General features: G+C 49.1%; 5 protein-coding genes across 5 annotated transcripts; 3 read left to right on the plus strand and 2 right to left on the minus strand.

The window, feature by feature from the left end:
- Nucleotides 1–719: 719 nt before the first annotated feature.
- Nucleotides 720–2,009, plus strand: Pdw03_0360 (uncharacterized protein; the record flags this gene model as incomplete). Its single annotated transcript, XM_066099581.1, has 2 exons — nucleotides 720–1,140; nucleotides 1,189–2,009. The coding sequence occupies 2 exons, from the start codon at nucleotides 720–722 to the stop codon at nucleotides 2,007–2,009; spliced, it is 1,242 nt and encodes a 413-aa protein (XP_065957308.1).
- Nucleotides 2,010–2,214: 205 nt separating this feature from the next.
- Pdw03_0361 (Phenolpthiocerol synthesis polyketide synthase ppsA) lies at nucleotides 2,215–10,251 on the minus strand (the record flags this gene model as incomplete). Its single annotated transcript, XM_014682060.1, has 4 exons — nucleotides 2,215–3,360; nucleotides 3,431–9,110; nucleotides 9,168–9,955; nucleotides 10,009–10,251. The coding sequence occupies 4 exons, from the start codon at nucleotides 10,249–10,251 to the stop codon at nucleotides 2,215–2,217; spliced, it is 7,857 nt and encodes a 2,618-aa protein (XP_014537546.1).
- A 281-nt stretch (nucleotides 10,252–10,532) lies between these two features.
- Pdw03_0362 (Serine hydrolase FSH) lies at nucleotides 10,533–11,461 on the plus strand (the record flags this gene model as incomplete). The annotated part of the gene is made up of 4 exons (XM_066099582.1): nucleotides 10,533–10,574; nucleotides 10,638–10,656; nucleotides 10,710–10,787; nucleotides 10,839–11,461. The coding sequence occupies 4 exons, from the start codon at nucleotides 10,533–10,535 to the stop codon at nucleotides 11,459–11,461; spliced, it is 762 nt and encodes a 253-aa protein (XP_065957309.1).
- A 449-nt stretch (nucleotides 11,462–11,910) lies between these two features.
- Nucleotides 11,911–13,324, minus strand: Pdw03_0363 (Monooxygenase, FAD-binding; the record flags this gene model as incomplete). The annotated part of the gene is made up of 3 exons (XM_014682061.2): nucleotides 11,911–12,217; nucleotides 12,271–12,617; nucleotides 12,680–13,324. 3 exons carry the CDS (start codon nucleotides 13,322–13,324, stop codon nucleotides 11,911–11,913), a joined length of 1,299 nt encoding a protein of 432 aa, XP_014537547.2.
- Nucleotides 13,325–13,756: 432 nt separating this feature from the next.
- On the plus strand, nucleotides 13,757–15,768 carry Pdw03_0364 (MFS multidrug transporter, putative; the record flags this gene model as incomplete). The annotated part of the gene is made up of 7 exons (XM_066099583.1): nucleotides 13,757–13,899; nucleotides 13,960–14,093; nucleotides 14,170–14,293; nucleotides 14,343–14,549; nucleotides 14,612–14,941; nucleotides 15,004–15,374; nucleotides 15,449–15,768. 7 exons carry the CDS (start codon nucleotides 13,757–13,759, stop codon nucleotides 15,766–15,768), a joined length of 1,629 nt encoding a protein of 542 aa, XP_065957310.1.
- Between the last annotated feature and the right edge of the window lie 1,294 nt (nucleotides 15,769–17,062).

Genomic DNA, 17,062 nt, shown 5'->3' on the forward strand with positions numbered 1-17,062 from the left:
CGTATGGATGCGTCTGATGTATCCAATTGGTTAATAAGTCAGGGATCTCCAGAGCTGACTGCCCGTTGGGCTCAGTTGGGATGAATATATCCACATCTGCAGAGAGTTAAGCCTTGGAAACCTTGCAAGTCTTGGTCGGCATTTAGCTAACTGCCGATATGAACTTGAACGGATCTATGATGGGATTATCTGAGAACGCTCATTACCCCCAAAGCTGGAAATAGAACGTGGGTCAGAGCCCACATGGGCTTTGACGAATACGCATAGCAACGGCCCCCATTGGGGCCAAAAGCCTCCCAAATTCCATTGGGCAATGCAATAGAGGGCGACTGATGATGATAGTCAACTGAGTTACATTCAGAAATATCACTCCAAGCCATCTTTCAATGGAATAAATACGGAGTACTGGCCTGCCAGATCCGCTTTAGAATGACCCATCCTGCCTCAACCCTGTGTCTATCAGAATCCGAAATCCGAGCTCCATCCAATTCTCCATCTCAACTGTTATGGAGACCTCCCAATGGAAAGCACCGCTCCAGAAACGAATAGCCTGCGATCGATGTCATACTCGGAAATTACGGTGCTTGCGGGAGACCTCCACTTCGAAATGCAGTCGATGTATCCAGGACGGCTGCGTCTGCACGTCTAGTCCACCACTAAAGTCGGGACGACCAAAGAAGGCTCGCCCACCGGTCTTTGATCACTTTGATCTCGATGCAATGCACCATGCTGTCGACCAATCCCAAACCCCACTGGGCTCGAAGAGTACGAATCAACTCTGCTTGACTAGCAGCGATGGAGGAGACATGACCTCTCCTCCCTCATTTCTGTCAGACATGCTCCCAAACTCGGAAGCCGAGGATTCTGGCCCTAGTATGGATATCTCGGATGTCAGTTCATTCTTTGATCCTGGATCTGCGGCTATGGACTTCTCTAATGAAATGCCTACATCATCCGCCACCACTTCCGACAATGCGCTTTGGTCCGATTTCCTTCAAACAGACGCACAGTCCGCATCCACCGATCTTCCAACGTATCCTTCCGACCCGCAAATTTACAATCATCTCCTTGGAGGCCTCAAAACACCCCCTGCGGATGATGACACTGGTCGCGATGTGCTCTGGACTTCGGGTGACGCGGGTACGCACCAGAACATCTCTCAGCAGTCCAATTTATTGAGCCAAATAGCATCTAGCAATTTTGAAATACACACCCACAAAGTCATTGTCGACAAGAGCGATAAAATTCGGTCGGGATTACTAGAAAAATTATCTCAATTACAACATGAGTTGGTCCAATCTACGAAGGCTGATACAACTAATGACGGTATCCCATCAAGAACTGGGGGGTCAAGCGCATGCAACAATGGAAAGAATCATTCGCTAAAGCACCCCGTTAATTTGATCTTGAAGCCTGGTCAAGAGCTCATAGATACCATTCGCAATTTACTTGCTAAATGTGAAGAGAGAGTACCGGAGCAGACAGAACGCTGCTTCGACCACGCTACGCTTGTGCTTTTCGTGATCACTCCACTGTCTCTTCTGCTTCGCACTTATGAGCGGCTATTAAAAGAGATTTCATCCGTCCTATGTTCATGGTCTTCACACTATCCCAATGGAAGTATAACCACTGCCTCAGATGATGCACCCCACTTGTCGCATGCACATCACCAAACGACACAGCAGAACGGTCCTTTCCACCAGTCTCATCAAGAACCCCCCCGGGACATCCACCCGGGATCTTATCCCATGCTTCTTGCTGATCACCTGAGTTTGAACCTGGGTGAAATGAATCTGGACCACCAAACGCAACTTTTTGTTGTGGCTACGGTCATAAACCGTCACTTAATCTACCTGGAATCTGCACTACATCAATATCAAAGTCAGCGCATCGATGGTAGGGTCACGAAAAACATATCCGAGAGGCTCTTTAATACCCTGATGTCGGAAATGAGAGCCTCAATCAAGCTTCTTAAATCAGAAGCCAGAGATCTGCTTTGTAACATCTGACAATTGGCTTGTGCTTTTAACTTGTTCTTGATTTACCAAACACTCTCTGATTGGGGAAATGAGAAGACTATTCGCAGACTGATCGACGAGTACGGTTCTTTGATCTAACAATTAACTACTCCCTGAATGACCACTGTACGAAAGATTGCCATGAATAGATGAGTAATTACAGATGGTCACCTGGAAATTAGTGAAGTAGTCGACCTTATTCCTTGGATCCATCAGCGAAACCACTTTGCTCGGCAACCTTGAAGGCAAGACTCTGCAAGCTAGATGCCTGCAAGATTTCAAAGACAGGGAAGTCCACCTTCATATCCTTTTGGAACCAGTTGCGTAATTCAACGGCAATAAGACTGTCGATACCAAAGGCGCTGGTTGGACGGTGGGGATCCAACTCAGCCATGTCTATCATCAGGTTGCGGCTGAGCTTCGCCCGGATAGCTTCCAGAACGATGCCGGAAGCATCAGTAAAGTTGTCAACTTCTTTCAGCAGAGAAAGCGTAGATCGCGTATTTTGATCCTTTGAGCCGCTCGAGGACAATATGTCTAGCTTGGAAAGGTGCGAGAAAATCGGGTTCGACATCCAAAAGACCTCACTTCCACCTTCGCTGGCATCCATGCCAGCGATGATAACCGACGTATGCTCTTTCTGAATACCCTGGATGACTAGCCCCATGCTGGCAAGTAGTTCGGCTTCGGTGACACCAACATACCCCTTTCGCTTCAGGTTGCGCAATTTTACTCCGCTTTCCTCCTCCGCTACTGCACCAACATCAATCATAAGACCCAGATCAATGGCGGTGGCGGGCCGTCCAATGGACCGTAGGTAGCTTGCCAAAGCATCCTGGTAAGTATTGCCGGCGCTATAGTTTGCCTGCCCAGGGTTGCCAAGGACTCCAACCGCAGAGGATAGGATCACAAAGAAGTCCACTGGCTGACCGATGGTAGCTTCGTGGAGATTCCAGGTCCCATCAACCTTGGGGCGAATAGCATGGTTAAAGCTGTCTAGTGACATGTTTTCGAAGATCTGATCGTCCAAAACCATAGCAGCTTGGATCATGCCACGGATTGGTGGCATGTATGTAGCGATTCGCTGCAGCTCCGATTTCAAGGCCTGGCCATCAGTAACATCCACAGAAAGAGGCTCAACGCGCACTTTGAGTTCCTCGAGTTCCTCAATAAGCTGCTTCATAGCGGGTCGCTTGGCCCCGGATCTGGAGGCAAAAATCAGGTTTTTAGCGCCGTGCTCAGCTAGCCAGCGGGCAAGACTTTGGCCAATACCCCCAAACCCAGCAATCAGATATGATGCATCTGGGGACAGAGTGAGAGGACGGGGAGCCACGGGATAGGCCTGCAAATTTAAGTCAGTTCAGTGGTTTGTACTCAAGCGAGACCAAAAAAAAAAGACCAAAGGAACTCACCGGGACAATGTCATTCTCATTTGGCACCGCAACGACCTTTCCGACGTGTTTGCCGGCTTGCATGAAACGGAATGCCTCTTCAATTTGGGAGAAATTGAAGGTCTTCACCGATTGGATAGGGCGCAACTTCTTGGATCGGATCAAGTCCATGGCCTCAGCCAGGAGTCTAGATGCAAGGGGCACATTGCACCAGCGCACTGTGTTCAGGTCAAGTGCATGGAAGCTGACGTTGCGAACGAACGGAGCCATATTCAGAAGACGGTTCTCAATGATGTCTTTTTTACCAATCTCAATGAAGCGGCCAAACATTGCAATGCAGCTCCAGGTGGCACTGAGAGCCTCACCGGCCAGACTGTTCAGCACAACATCAACACCACGTCCACCAGTTGCCTCGTTGATCTGGCGTGCAAAGCTGAGATCACGGCTGTTGAAGATGTGGTCATCGGGGATACCGAACTCACGATGTACAAGGTCCCGTTTCGCCTGAGTCCCCACTGTCACAAAGACATTGGCACCTACCATTTGAGCATACATGATGGCAGCTTGGCCAACGCCGCCACTAGCTGCGTGAATAAGCACCGACTCGCCCTTGGATAGGTGAGCCATGTCTGAAAACCCATATACAACGGTGGCAAAGACAATGGGAATAGCAGCAGCAACCTCGAAACTCATATCGTCTGGGATACGTTGCATCACTCGGGCATCGTTGCGCAGATAGTTACAGTAAGTGTTGCGACTCCAGACGGTAACTCGATCGCCAATTTTGACATTGTCGACCTCACTACCAATGCGAGTGACAATCCCGGAGCATTCAAAGCCCAATGCATTGTCAGTCATTTGGCCGGAGCTGATCATGATGTCTCGGAAGTTGACACCGGATGCCTTGACCTCTACCTCTGCATCGTGAGGAGCCAGAGGCTCATCAAGGCGGGTGTCGTCCTCAAACACCAAGGTATCGAGCAGACCGGGAGTCTTGATATTGAGCTTCAATGGACGGCCCGTCTGATAGAAAGGCTGTTGTTCGATTTTCCGGTGCTGCGCTGCATCTCCCGAGACACTGTCATGAATCATACGATTGACTTCCGGCACTCCGATGACTCGGTTGATCTGCCAGCAACCATGCTCGAACCAAAACTCGCATTCCCGAGACTGAGGGTTCCTTAACAAGAACTCGAACAAACCAAGCACATTGCTTGCAGCATCCTCAGGCTCTTGACGGTCAATCTTTGCGAAATCGGCGGTGATCAACTTGTGACTCTCATACTCCGTACGCAAAGTACGTGCAAGTCCATGGAAGAGCGCACGGTTAGGATTTTTGGAAGTACCATTCGCTCCTTCGGATATCCACAGCAGGGCTTTGCCTGTTCGCAGGTGCTGCAATGAATCAAATTCAGCTTGATTCAGATCACAAATGATTGCGCGGTCGAGCTCAGCAATTGAGATGGAGAATGTATTTTCAAGGGGGGTTTCCGCAATGCGAGAGAGCGGGACTGTTTGTACAGCAAGACCCATCTTATTCACTCGTTGCTCAATCGTCTTCATCAGAGCCTCGGATGAGTCGGAGACAACATCATCGGTTATGATGATAACTGAGCTGACTTCCGGGTCTTGTGTTTCCTCAATCGCAGGGTCGATAGCGACGCACGACCACACACGACCTATCTCGTCCTGAGCATCCAAATTATTTGGAGCTCCTAAAGTGAAATCACCAAACCCATGACGCTTCAAAACCGCTCCCCACAAATCCTCCCCCATGGTAGGGCCCCATTTGCGATAGCTTTCCTCTGACATCCACCAGCCAGGAGTGCAGCCGAAAGGCAAGAAGACTTGGTTCAGTGGGTTTGAAATCTCGACCATGATAAGACGACCACCTGGCTTCAAGAGCTTGCGAGTGTTCTCGACTGTCTTGTCAATGTTTGCGGTAGCGTGAAGGACGAGGGCAGCAACGACCAGGTCGTACTGTTTCTCGAAGCCTTGCTCGACAGGGTCTTCTTCGATGTTGAGGCGACGGAAGTCCATCAAGGCTTCCCAGTCTTTGAACTTTGTCTGAGCTTGTTCAAAAAACCCAGATGAGATATCGGTGAAGGTATACGACTTGAAGCGAGGGTAGCGTCCCTTGTTGCCTCCCATAGCATCCAGAATACTCTCTGTGGCACCACCTGTACCTGCCCCTATCTCCAGAACTTCCATATCGGGGTTCTTGTTGGAGAGCAGGGTGGCATATTGGTGAAGAGTGGTTGTTGGGATCATGCGGCCATAGTACTGATACAACCGGTCATCTTCTAGCATGATAGCCAGTGGGTCAGCTTCACTTAACAAGATCTTGTCCAGCTGCCGTCCAACGCGGCAAAGAATCTCGGAGTCCACATCGGTTGGCTGCAGACGTTCAGCTAGTGCCTCCATCTTTGCGACAATGAGAGGGTCGTCGAGTTGTTGCCATTCGGCAGTCTGGTGGGGGAGCTGATGAGCCATCACCAAATCACGTTGGTGCTGCAGATACTCGTAGAACTTGCGGAAGTGAGGCTTCAGGGTGGATACCTGCTCTTCACGGATACTTTGGAGTGCTTTGTAGTAGAAGTAGTAGGCGATAGCTTCCAGATCAGAAACACGAGATGAGTTCTCAACCGGAGGGAGAGATTGACACATCATGCGGTCGGTCAATTCGCGAGGCATCAAAATAGGATCAGGCTTCCAAGTCGAGTGGAAGCAGAGCTTACGAAGAGAAGCATTCTCATCCTGACTTTCGGCGGATGCGGTATCAAGTCTGCTACAACCCATGCCTTTAAACCCAGCGACTGGTTTACCCGTAGTCTCATCGGTAACTAGTACCTCAGTCTTCAATTCTCGACGACCACTGGGAACTGCAGTAGTAGCACACTTGAAAGTACTCCCAGGTCCTTGCGCGACGTCTGTTGAGATGAAAAGCTCCTCAAAAGACACAGGGACAAAGGCAGCTGGGCAGGCATTTTTTCCATGCAAGAAAGCCGGGAATATCATTTGAACGAAAGCATCCATGGTAGCAGGATGAATGAGGTGGGGGTATTCATAGTCATGAGGCATCAATTCCTTGGTATTAGGTACTGCAATGGCACCCTGAGCCTCGCCGGGGTTGGACTTGAGCTCGCCAATCATGTTCCGGAAAGGGTGTTCGAAGTTCAGTCCCACTTCATCCATCATTTTGTACATATTCTCAGCTGAGCAGGATCCTGAAAGGTTGGCCGCAGCCATAACTCTCTCCAATTCGGGTAGGTAGGGCAAGTTGTTTTTTGGTGCAGCTGGGTTCACTTCGTGAACAGCAGAAATCAATCCGTGGGCATGCTCTAGCCAGATCCCAGAGTTGTATGAGAAGATACGAAACTCGTACCAGATATTGGAGAATGTTGAGCTACTTTCTTTGTAGTGACGCATAGAGAATAGTGTCTCCACCATCTCATCGTTGGATGGGATCACCAATGCACGGCTGATCTTGATGTCCTTCAGGCGGTATCCAACCAACTCTCCAGCCGGGGTAACGTACTCAGGGAAGTCCTTCATGTGATGCATCGCCTCGATAGCCATGCAAATATAGCCCATTCCTGGGTAGATGTAAGACCCCTGGACGCTATGTCCCTTAATCCAAGGTTGCTCCCGAAGCCTAAGCAAATTCCTCCAACGCGGCTCCATGGGGTTCCAATCACTGACAGGGTATCCAAGTAAATCTGTTCGTGCGTGACGACGGAATCGGTGCTCCAAAGCCAGACGAGACTCGTGCCAATGACGTTTGCGATGGTTCCAGAAATAAGCAGGGAGGTCGACAATCACCTGGGGCTTTGCAATGTTGTCTGGATCGTTGATCTTGGAAAGTTTCACGGGTAGACCCTTGGCAAAGAGAAATGCTGCGGCTTGTAGGGAAGTCTCACAGGCATCTTGTCCGCGTGAAAGAACGGACTGGTAACTGATCTCAGCCTTTTCCAGCGCAGCGACACGAAGGATCTGCTTCACGGGGCCAGCGAGAGCGGCGTGAGGGCCGATCTCCAGAAGTATGTCGACGGTTACCCCTGCACGACGGCGTGCTCTCTTAGCATTGGGTTGAGAAGTACAGAGGGACTGTAGGCCATCGTTGAAGCGAACACAAGACACCATGTTCTTGCGCCAGTACTCGGGCCCCAGGACATCAGTGGCCGTCACAAGAGCTCCAGTCACAGTGGAAAACATTTCGATATCCGAGACAGGGTCAACTCTCATATCCGCAATGGATTGCGCGTAGTCGTCCGCAACCAGGTCCATGTGGTGTGAGTGGTACGCGGTGCTGACCTTGAGGGACCGGGCGAAGATTCCCTCATCGTGTAACGACTGACTAAGATTGTGCAGCGCAAGGCGATCTCCAGAGATAGTGACACTGGTGGGACTATTGATACAAGCCACAACTGCCTTTCCAGTAGATGGGTCCAGTGCGGCAATCTTCTTCTTGGCCTCTTCCTCCGAAAGTCCGACGGCCATCATACCTCCATTGGCGGACAGCAGGTCCTTTGCAGACGAGTACACACCACGAAAGTATGCAGCTTTAATAGCAGACTCCGCTGGTAAGATACCAGCAGCATAAGCCGCGGCAATCTCACCACTAGAGTGCCCAATGACTTTGTGAGGGCGGATACCCCAACTAGCAAGAAGATCAACGAGAGCCATCTGCACGACCGTGCACAGAGTTTGGCTGAAGAGAGATTCGTTGATACGTGACTCCTTCTCGTTTTTCTCCAGCTCCTCTATCACGGACCACTCTGCACCCAGCTTCGTGATGAACAGATCTGATTCCAGAATGCGGGAATGGAAAACAGAGTATCGACTGAGCTCACGACCCATAGCATGCCACTGCGCTCCTTGGCCGGTGAAAACGAATCCTAGCCTTTGGGCTTTGGTTGGTGCCCGGACAGGCTTCTGGTGGGTGTTCAGGATCTTGTCTTTCAAATCAGATATGGAGTTTGCGACGAGAAATGATCGCCATTCCAGTAAAGATCGGCGGGCACATTGTGTGTATGCCAGATTGTCCAAGAAAGCTTCTTCGTCGGTGATCTGACGCTCAGTAAGGTGCTTGGCGTAAGCGGTATTGTTTAGGGCCCCGATGCTCTCTTCGTGAGTTGACCACATGAAGATACGGTAGCGTTCATTTGCTTCAATTACATGGCTGGTGAGGCTATCGGAAAGGCTGTTGCTAACCCTGCTTTGCTTGCTCATGAAGCCGTTTCCTCGGAGCGTGAGGGCTCCGCGACTCTCATTTCCGCTGGCGATAGTACGATTGACGTCCAGGAAAGCCTTTGGAGAGGTTCTATGGCCAGCTCGCAGGCCACGGCTGAGGAGGTAATGGTAAGCATCGTCAATAATGACATGACTGTTGGATCCACCGAAGCCGAACGAATTTACACTTGCGCGACGTTGGCCTTCACGCGGCCAAGGAATCACTTCCGTAGGGACCTCGAGATTCCATCCTTCAAGGTCAATCTTCGGATTCGGCGATCCAAAGCGGATATTGGGAGGAATTGAACCTCGCTCAAGAGCCATCACAGCTTTGATGAGACCAGCTAGACCACTAGCACCCTCTGTATGGCCAATGTTTGTCTTTACACTGCCCACGTACAAGGGTATCTTCTTCCCTTTCTTATCCAGAGGACGAGTCTTCCCCAACGTAGCGCCTATAGCGCTGGATCTAGAACAAGTCGGTCAATCTACATAACTTACAGATCCATGCCACTTTGAAACTTACTCAATTGGATCACCGGCCTGGGTTCCTGTGCCATGGGCCTCGAAATAATCGGTTTGGTCAAATTCAAGGCCAGCGTCACGGTATGCCGTTCGGATAAGTTCCTCTTGAGCCTCCGGAGATGGCTGCGTAATACCAAAAGTTCTTCCATCCTGGTTGCAGGCGCTGCCTCTCACCACCGCACGAATGGAGTCATTATCACGAATTGCATCTTCAAGTGGCTTGAGAATCAAAGCGGTAACTGCCTCACCACGCGCATAGCCATTTGCACGATTATCATAGCTGTAACATATTGAATCCGGACTGAGAAAATGCAGATTCGACATGGTCGAAAAGATATCCGGCATAAACATCAGATTGGTGGCACCGACCACGGCTTGTTTGCTTTCACCGGCACGCAGACTTTGACAAGCCAGATGCATGGCAATCAAACCACTGCTGCAAGCGGTGTCCATGGTCAGACTTGGACCTTTGAGGTTGTAGAAGTAACTGATGCGGTTGGATAAGATTGATGATGAGTTACCGGTGGAGGAGTGAATTGGTGCAATGTCCGCATCGCGATCGCCCATATCATAGTAATCGTGGGAGAAGCAACCCACGTAACAGCTTGTCATGGTATTTGCGACATTCTCGAGTGTCATACCACCACTTTCCATGGCCTCGTAGACAGTTTCTAGGAGAAGTCGCTGCTGGGGGTCCATACTTTTTGCTTCAGTGGGCGAAATTGAAAAGAACGAGGCATCGAAAGCCCCAAGGTCCTGTTTCAAGAAATGTCCTCCTCGAGCATTCATCTTGATTTCGTTAGTTCGGACGATCTTTGAAAGGTTTCTGACCAAAAACATACATTTCCGGCTCGTTCGGCGTCTGGATGATAAAAAGCATCAACATTCATTCGATCCTTGGGGATCTCGCTCCAAGCTGCTTGCTTTTCAGCCACGAGCTTCCAGAGCTTATCGGGACTGGTAGCATCTCCAGGAAAGCGACAAGCCATGCCCACAATAGCAATTGGCATGGACTTGTCTTGTTGCAGAATACTCCGAATCAGAGCATCCGGCTGGCGGTAATCGGCATCGTTCACAAAAGGCATCTTGATGAGTATTGTGCTTTAGGGAATAACTTCATGGAGGCCTTTTATATGAAACCCTGTACTCGGATATTTTCGTGCCTCCCGGCAGGTTTCGCGGCGGATTCGTCTGAATCTTCCGAGCGGCGGGATATGCTTGGGGGCCGATGAAGATCATCGAAGTTTTGAATTTTGTTTCATCGTAGAACTCCCCGAGTCTCGGTAGGACTTGCTGACCATAATACTCCGTTTTAAGGGGGGTTTGATAGCCAAGTAACTTGGCTTGCAACCATACCTCACCAAAAATGAGATTCATCTGCCTACATGGGGCTGGCACCAATTCTCATGTTCGTATAATTCTTCTCCATTTTTGATGAGTTGAAGAGCTTACAGAAAGTCCATTGTGCTAGGTCCTCGACATTCAAACTGGTTCGGCGGTATCATCCATCCCGGAAACCCTTGTCACTAACACGAACATATAGGACCAATCCGTCAAGCATTGGGTTCAAATGAAAAGTTCGAATTCGTGAATGGGTGCCTTGATGTGGAACCGGTCGCAGGTTATGCCCTCTATTTGTCAATGGATCCTCGGGAACTAACATCAGGCATAGCAATCAAAAACATCTTCGCGGGCCCTTTCTTCACGTGGTATTCACCAGGATTCGGTGGTCATACACTCGAAGAAGCAAAAGCCGATTTGGTAGAATTTCTTGAAACAGAGGGCCCTTTCGATGCCTGTCTCGGATTTTCCCAAGGGGGCAGCTTGCTAGCCTCCGTTATAATAGATGATCAACGAAGAAACCCATTCGGTCCAGCCCTGTTCAAGCTTGCAGTCTTCCTCTGCTCTGGCGCTCCGCTTCTTGTCCCAAAATCTCGGCAGCCACCAGATGTCTCGGACCTTGCGTTGGTTGCGGAGTTAGAATCCCTCACTGAACCTTGGTTGGGTCCCTATGTCCCAGGTCATGAGCCCATGCCCGACGAGTCGTGGAACGTCTTCATACCGGACAAAGTCAACAAGGCCGGTCTCACCATCAACATACCCACCGCTCATATCTATGGCTCGAAGGATCAGACAGTCGATTTAAGTTGGAGACTACGGGACATGTGTGATCCAAGGTGGAGGGTAGAGTTGGACCATGGGGGTGGACACGATGTGCCACGGGCACCAAGTACTGTTCAAATGATGGCGACTGTTATTCGAAGAGCAATGGACCATGCTGTGACTGTACAATAAGATGATTCCAATTCATTGATATTGATGAGAGTTGTATTGTATTGGAATCAGGAATAGGAATTTAGAATGTACAAGCAAGCCTTGCTCTTTAGACTACTTTCACACCTACGAATCTTTCTTCAACAGGGTTCCAAAATGATTCATCCTTGGTTTTTGTCAGAGTGTATTCTATGCGATCGATGATCCCCTGAGAAGTCATATCACCGAGAAGAAGAAGAGACAAAGGTCTGTAAAAGTCCACTGAGAAGAAAATCCTCGTTGTTCAAATGGACAAATCAAATTGTTCACAGTTCTGCATGAACGACAATGACCGTAAACGCAACCGGCTCCTTCCTGTCAGTTCTTCAAATCCTTGATTTTGGGAAATAGCACTTGAGCTCCTAGTTTGGCCTAAGGTATCTTCTTTGCCATGGCACCGTAGCTCACTATCGATCGATTAGCTGTGTCCCTTACATTCGAACGGAGGTCAGACCTGGAAATGGGTCTGGCGACTGGTTCGGATGAGCTAGGCACCAATCCGCAAGACGTAATACCAAATTTCGCAGTCGGGCTAACCACTGACTGTTGCCGGCCATGAAGACAAGATTATGAACAAACATGCTACTCTTGGCTGCTGCAAACCCTCTCTGGAGCATGGAAATCTCATACTCCGCAAGTCTTGTAACGAGTGCGTGATCCTCGGACTGGAGAGTTTCGGCAAGCGCCATGGCATCTGATATAGCGCTTGTGGCTCCTCTTCCAAGATATGGGGTCATGCTGGATCACTGTCAGCTATCAATTCAGATAGACGTTTTGATTGGATTGCGAACCTGTGAGCCGCATCTCCTAACATGGTCACTCGGCCAGATTGCCAGGGACGTATCGGATCCTGGGTCTTCAGGTAAGAGATAAAGACAGAGCTGGGTACAGTAATCGCAATTAGCGATCGAAGCAGAGGGTGCCATTCTCGCGCTCGGGCAAGACATTCATCCTTTAACTCCTCTGGTGTCATTTTATCTGGATGCTTCGATTGATGTTGAAATTCGTTCGAGTAGCAGCCAAGACCAATCATGAGAAACGAATCATCTGGGTTGATGGTTTCCAAATTGTATGGACCGTACGGCTTTTCTGGATTCTTAAAATACGATATGACCATTGATTGCCTGGGAGTCAAAACCTGGGGTTTGGGGCATTAGATTGGAATTGGAAGTAAACAAAGTATCCAAGGGAAATGCTCACCATCCCGCCAGACTCCCAGGGGATCATGGCCTCAGTCTCTGGGGTGAAAGGCGCCTTGAAGTAAATGATAGTCACGCCACTATCGCTCCGTGTGCTCTTCGGGAGAAGTTGCTTTCTGACCTGAGATCCAGCCCCATCGGCCCCGACAAGGAGATCGCATTCTATTGTCTCGCCATCAGCAAAGTATGCTGTGATAGTGTTTTCCCCCTGCTCATATGACCGAAAGGAGTTGTTGAATTTAACAAAGTCTCTAGGCCCGTAAAGCAAGGCATTGCGGAGTTTCCATCGAGATACCGAGTACGCTGAGAGCGAATCTACTGTATCGTTGCGAAACTTGACACTACAAGCCTGGTCCATAAGACAGACTCGGTTTCCACTGGACTTGGATGCTCCAACAGCCTTTCCCAGTAGTTCACGGACTTCTGGCTCCATCTTCTCTCTCATTGATTCAAAAATCTCAGGCAGGACTAGAATCCGGAATCCGGTGAGGCTGTTACCCTCGCCTTCTCGAGACCCACGCTCATAGACGGTCACATCAAATCTCTTATCATTGCGGAGTAACTGGGCAAGAACCAGGCCCCCAATGCCAGCACCAATAATGGCAACTCGAATGGGGACCGAGGAGGTGAATTGATCTGGTTCCATCTGTGGATGCGGCACAAAGAGGAACTGGCTATGGATGTTCTTCCCTTGACTCACACATTCCCCAGGGATGTTTATTCGACTCCCTTCTAGCTGATCTGCATGATTTGGGGGCGGATTTTACCCACACCACTCGGCGAGAATCAAAGAGTGGAGCTATGAGCTCGGCGGGTTTTCAGACACAGGAGATGGCGAGAAAGGAGAATCAGATCCGAGAGATGCTGCGTTATGGGATGAAAAGCCTCGTGGATCTGTGCTCATACGATACCTCTCTGTGCAGGGATGTTGGGCAGCCGGAAAGTTCCGTGTAAGTGAGGCTTATTCTCTTTTTGCTTTTGCTTTGTTCTCATCCAATGCGGCCCCTTTCCTCTGAGTCCTTCCCCCCGCCAACGGCCACTTTGAGAACAGCTTCGATGGTCCCATTTTCCGTCAAAAATGGACAATCGCAATCTCCCGCAACCTCTGATTCAACAACTTCATGGGGACACCAACACTATTGGGGAAAATCGGCCCAAGCGAGCGGCTCATATCGATGGCGCCCAAATTGAGACGTGGCGAATTTGCTTCATTATGGCAGGGTTCGTATTCACTTGTCGATTTTCTCGCTCAAAAGCTGATGAGCTACAATATCTGTGTAGTCTGTGGACTTGCCTCTTTCTTTCCGCACTCGAGACCACGATCGTTTCAACGGCTCTTCAGACAATATCAAGCGATTTGCAGGATCTGTCCAAGTCAACATGGATTGTTGTCGCCTACCTCCTCACCTACAATGGTAGATCAAATCTGTGATTCAAAAAAAAAAAAGAAATGGAATGGTTACTAACTCCACTCTGTTTCCTTGCAACCAGGATTCTTAATTCTCTTTTCCAAATTAACCGATATTTTGGGGCAGAAGGCCTTGCTCATTATGGCACAGTGCATCTTTCTTGTCTTTTCAATGGCTTGCGGTGCCGCCCAGACAATGACACAGCTGTATGAGCCCCTGAGAGATACCAGGAGGTAAATGCTAACCCTGTCCCAGCATAATCTTTCGTGCTCTACAGGGAATTGGTGGCTCCGGTATCTACTCGATCGTCTTTGTCATCATTGGCAAAATTGGGACTGTCGAGAAGATGCCAATCTACATGGGAGGGATGACATCTGTCTTTGCTGTAGCGAGTCTCTTAGGTCCGATTATTGGGGGCGCAATCGTTGACCATACTACATGGCGATGGGTCTTCTTCCTGAAGTATGACCATTCGGCTTTTCATACGTGTCTGACCCCCAAATCGCTGATTTTTTCTACCTTAGCGGCCCTGGAGTTGTGATTTCTCTGTTAATTCTTGTCCCTGCAATTCCGGATCTAGGGGAGAAGTTCATCGAGAAAGAGAAATTGAGGCGCATCGATGTCATCGGTGGCCTTCTGTCTCTCGCTTGGCCTATTCTACTGATCTTCGCACTAGAAGAGGGTGGGCAAGCATACTCATGGAAAAGCAGCGTAATCATTGGGACCCTCGTCGGCAGTGGAGTTGGCATTATTATCTTCGGCATCTATGAACATTGCGTTCAACAACAAGCTAAGCAAGAGCCAATGCTTCCTATCGGTCTTCTCAAGATTCCGGCTCTATGCCTTAAAATCACGTTAGTGGGCTTTTCGATCATCCATCTCATGCACAATCAACTCAAATTTTGTTTTCTTCCAGGATCATGTTCACGATGGGAGGTTGCTTCTATGCGGCAATAATTCTTCTCCCCCAAAGATTCCAGGCGGTCGATGGAATCTCTGCTGAGAGAGCGGGAATTAATCTCCTTCCTTTCACGATCGTGTCGCCAGTCTTTTCGGGACTTTGCGGTGTTCTTCTTGCCAAATATCAGAAGAGTGCCGGGCTTGTGCTATGTATCGCGTCGGTTTTCACGGCTGTCGGGATAGCCATGCTCGGTACACTCTCGACCGATACTTCTGGCCTGGAACCCAAAGTTTACGGGTTTGAGCTCATCCTAGCTATAGGTCTCGGCCTTATGATGCCACCCATCTTTTTCTTTATCAAAGTCGAATACCACGATTCAGACTTGGGTAAGTCCTCATGTGCTATCTAGCCAATCCCCCTTCAAAAGAAATTTGCAGCCATGCTAAACCGCCTCAACCAGCTGCGATTATGGGTGCAATCAACACTGCTCGCACGCTAGGTGGCTGTGTTGCCGTTGCCGTATGCTCTGCCATTCTTCACGCTGATCTGAAATCCCATCTGGCATCCTTCCTCTCCTCGAGTCAGATTGAGGCTGTCCTGAGCTCAACATCTGGCAGCTCAGCCTTGACCCCTCACGACAAGATCAAGCTACAGCGGGTTTATGGTACAAGTTATAATACCCAATTTCGTGCCTTGTTGGCATTTGCAGGGCTCAATCTGCTCGCCACGGCGGTTCTGTTGTTTGAGCGACATAGAACAGCTGGTCGGTCCAAGAACTGACGGACTCGTGTTGCTGGATTTGTGCGATAATCAAACATTCTCCAATCCAAACGCGAAACCAGCTATTGACTTATCTTGAATATTTAGATTTGATTATGCTATAGCTTATTGTCCTGCCAGATTTCTGTCGATGAATAATTAACTCGCCTCACGTTTCCACTTGGTTCAAGTCAGACTAGTAGGCATGAATGAGTTCAAATGAATTTGATACAGTTCCAAAGATTACCACACCTTCGCCGTTGGCCATATGGAAGGGCGACTTGGTTTGCTATCAGCACGAAGAATCGTGGCCTTTTCAACACCTCGACTTACACCATATCAGAAATGTTGGATCCGAACTGCACTGATTTTGGGTATGATGACACAATGGATAAAAGGCTGCATTTTTCCACCACACTTGCGCATTTACCCATCTCCCCGAGTGATCAAATCAATTTTCTCAAGTGAATCCGATCACCAATGATCATTAACCTGGTAAAGCTCTTCCGACCTGGTCCATGTTGGCTCGGCATCACTAGTGGTGGGCTTCTTGCAGTTCAAAGCTCCTTTTCGCATTTGTTTCCAGTGAACATATACGAGTCAAGATGGAGGGGGGGAAAAAACGACCCATCTGCAGGTCCTATAACACGGGAATCCTGGGGCCACAGCTAATACGTACCCCTGAACGGAGCGATTTGGATAGGATATTGGCATGGGTCATAAAATAATCTACATAGTGTGAGAGGGTGTAGGTGCCACATACAATGGCCACATTCACTGGGCAGGGGCAATTGCCTGGGAGATTGTTTGTGGCTCCCCTTAAATGTATTCAAATTCTCGATCTTTTTGCCCTCGACGTGTTTATCTGCGCGATTTGTTGATAATCCAAAAATCCGAGACCCTTTTCATGCCATTCACGTCGTATACCGAGAGCGAGATGGTCACATGCCACAGCACTCCGTAAACAGGCACGAGATGTTTGTTGTAGGTGCCTGGACTTACAAACACTACAAACATGCCATTTCAGCACGTGACTCTCCCCCGATGTCGGTCGTCATCTTTTTCATCTCCATGGGATTGTAAGGAGTAAGAAGTAAGAATCTTACGAAAAGACCAATTGAATCTAGAGAACGAGGGTTTTGCTTCATCCCTTGCACCTATCCTTTAGAATATCCATTCGATGCTATCGTTCAACCATGCCGATCAACCCTGCCAGTTCCACGTTGATCTCAAATAGATCAGACCCTACAAGTAGAATTCCAGATACCTAGGTAAGTCTGTTATGTGCCTCTGCTATCTTTTTACTCAGTAACCC

This window comes from Penicillium digitatum, chromosome 4 (assembly GCF_016767815.1).
Source record: "Penicillium digitatum chromosome 4, complete sequence".
Classification (NCBI taxonomy): domain Eukaryota; kingdom Fungi; phylum Ascomycota; class Eurotiomycetes; order Eurotiales; family Aspergillaceae; genus Penicillium; species Penicillium digitatum.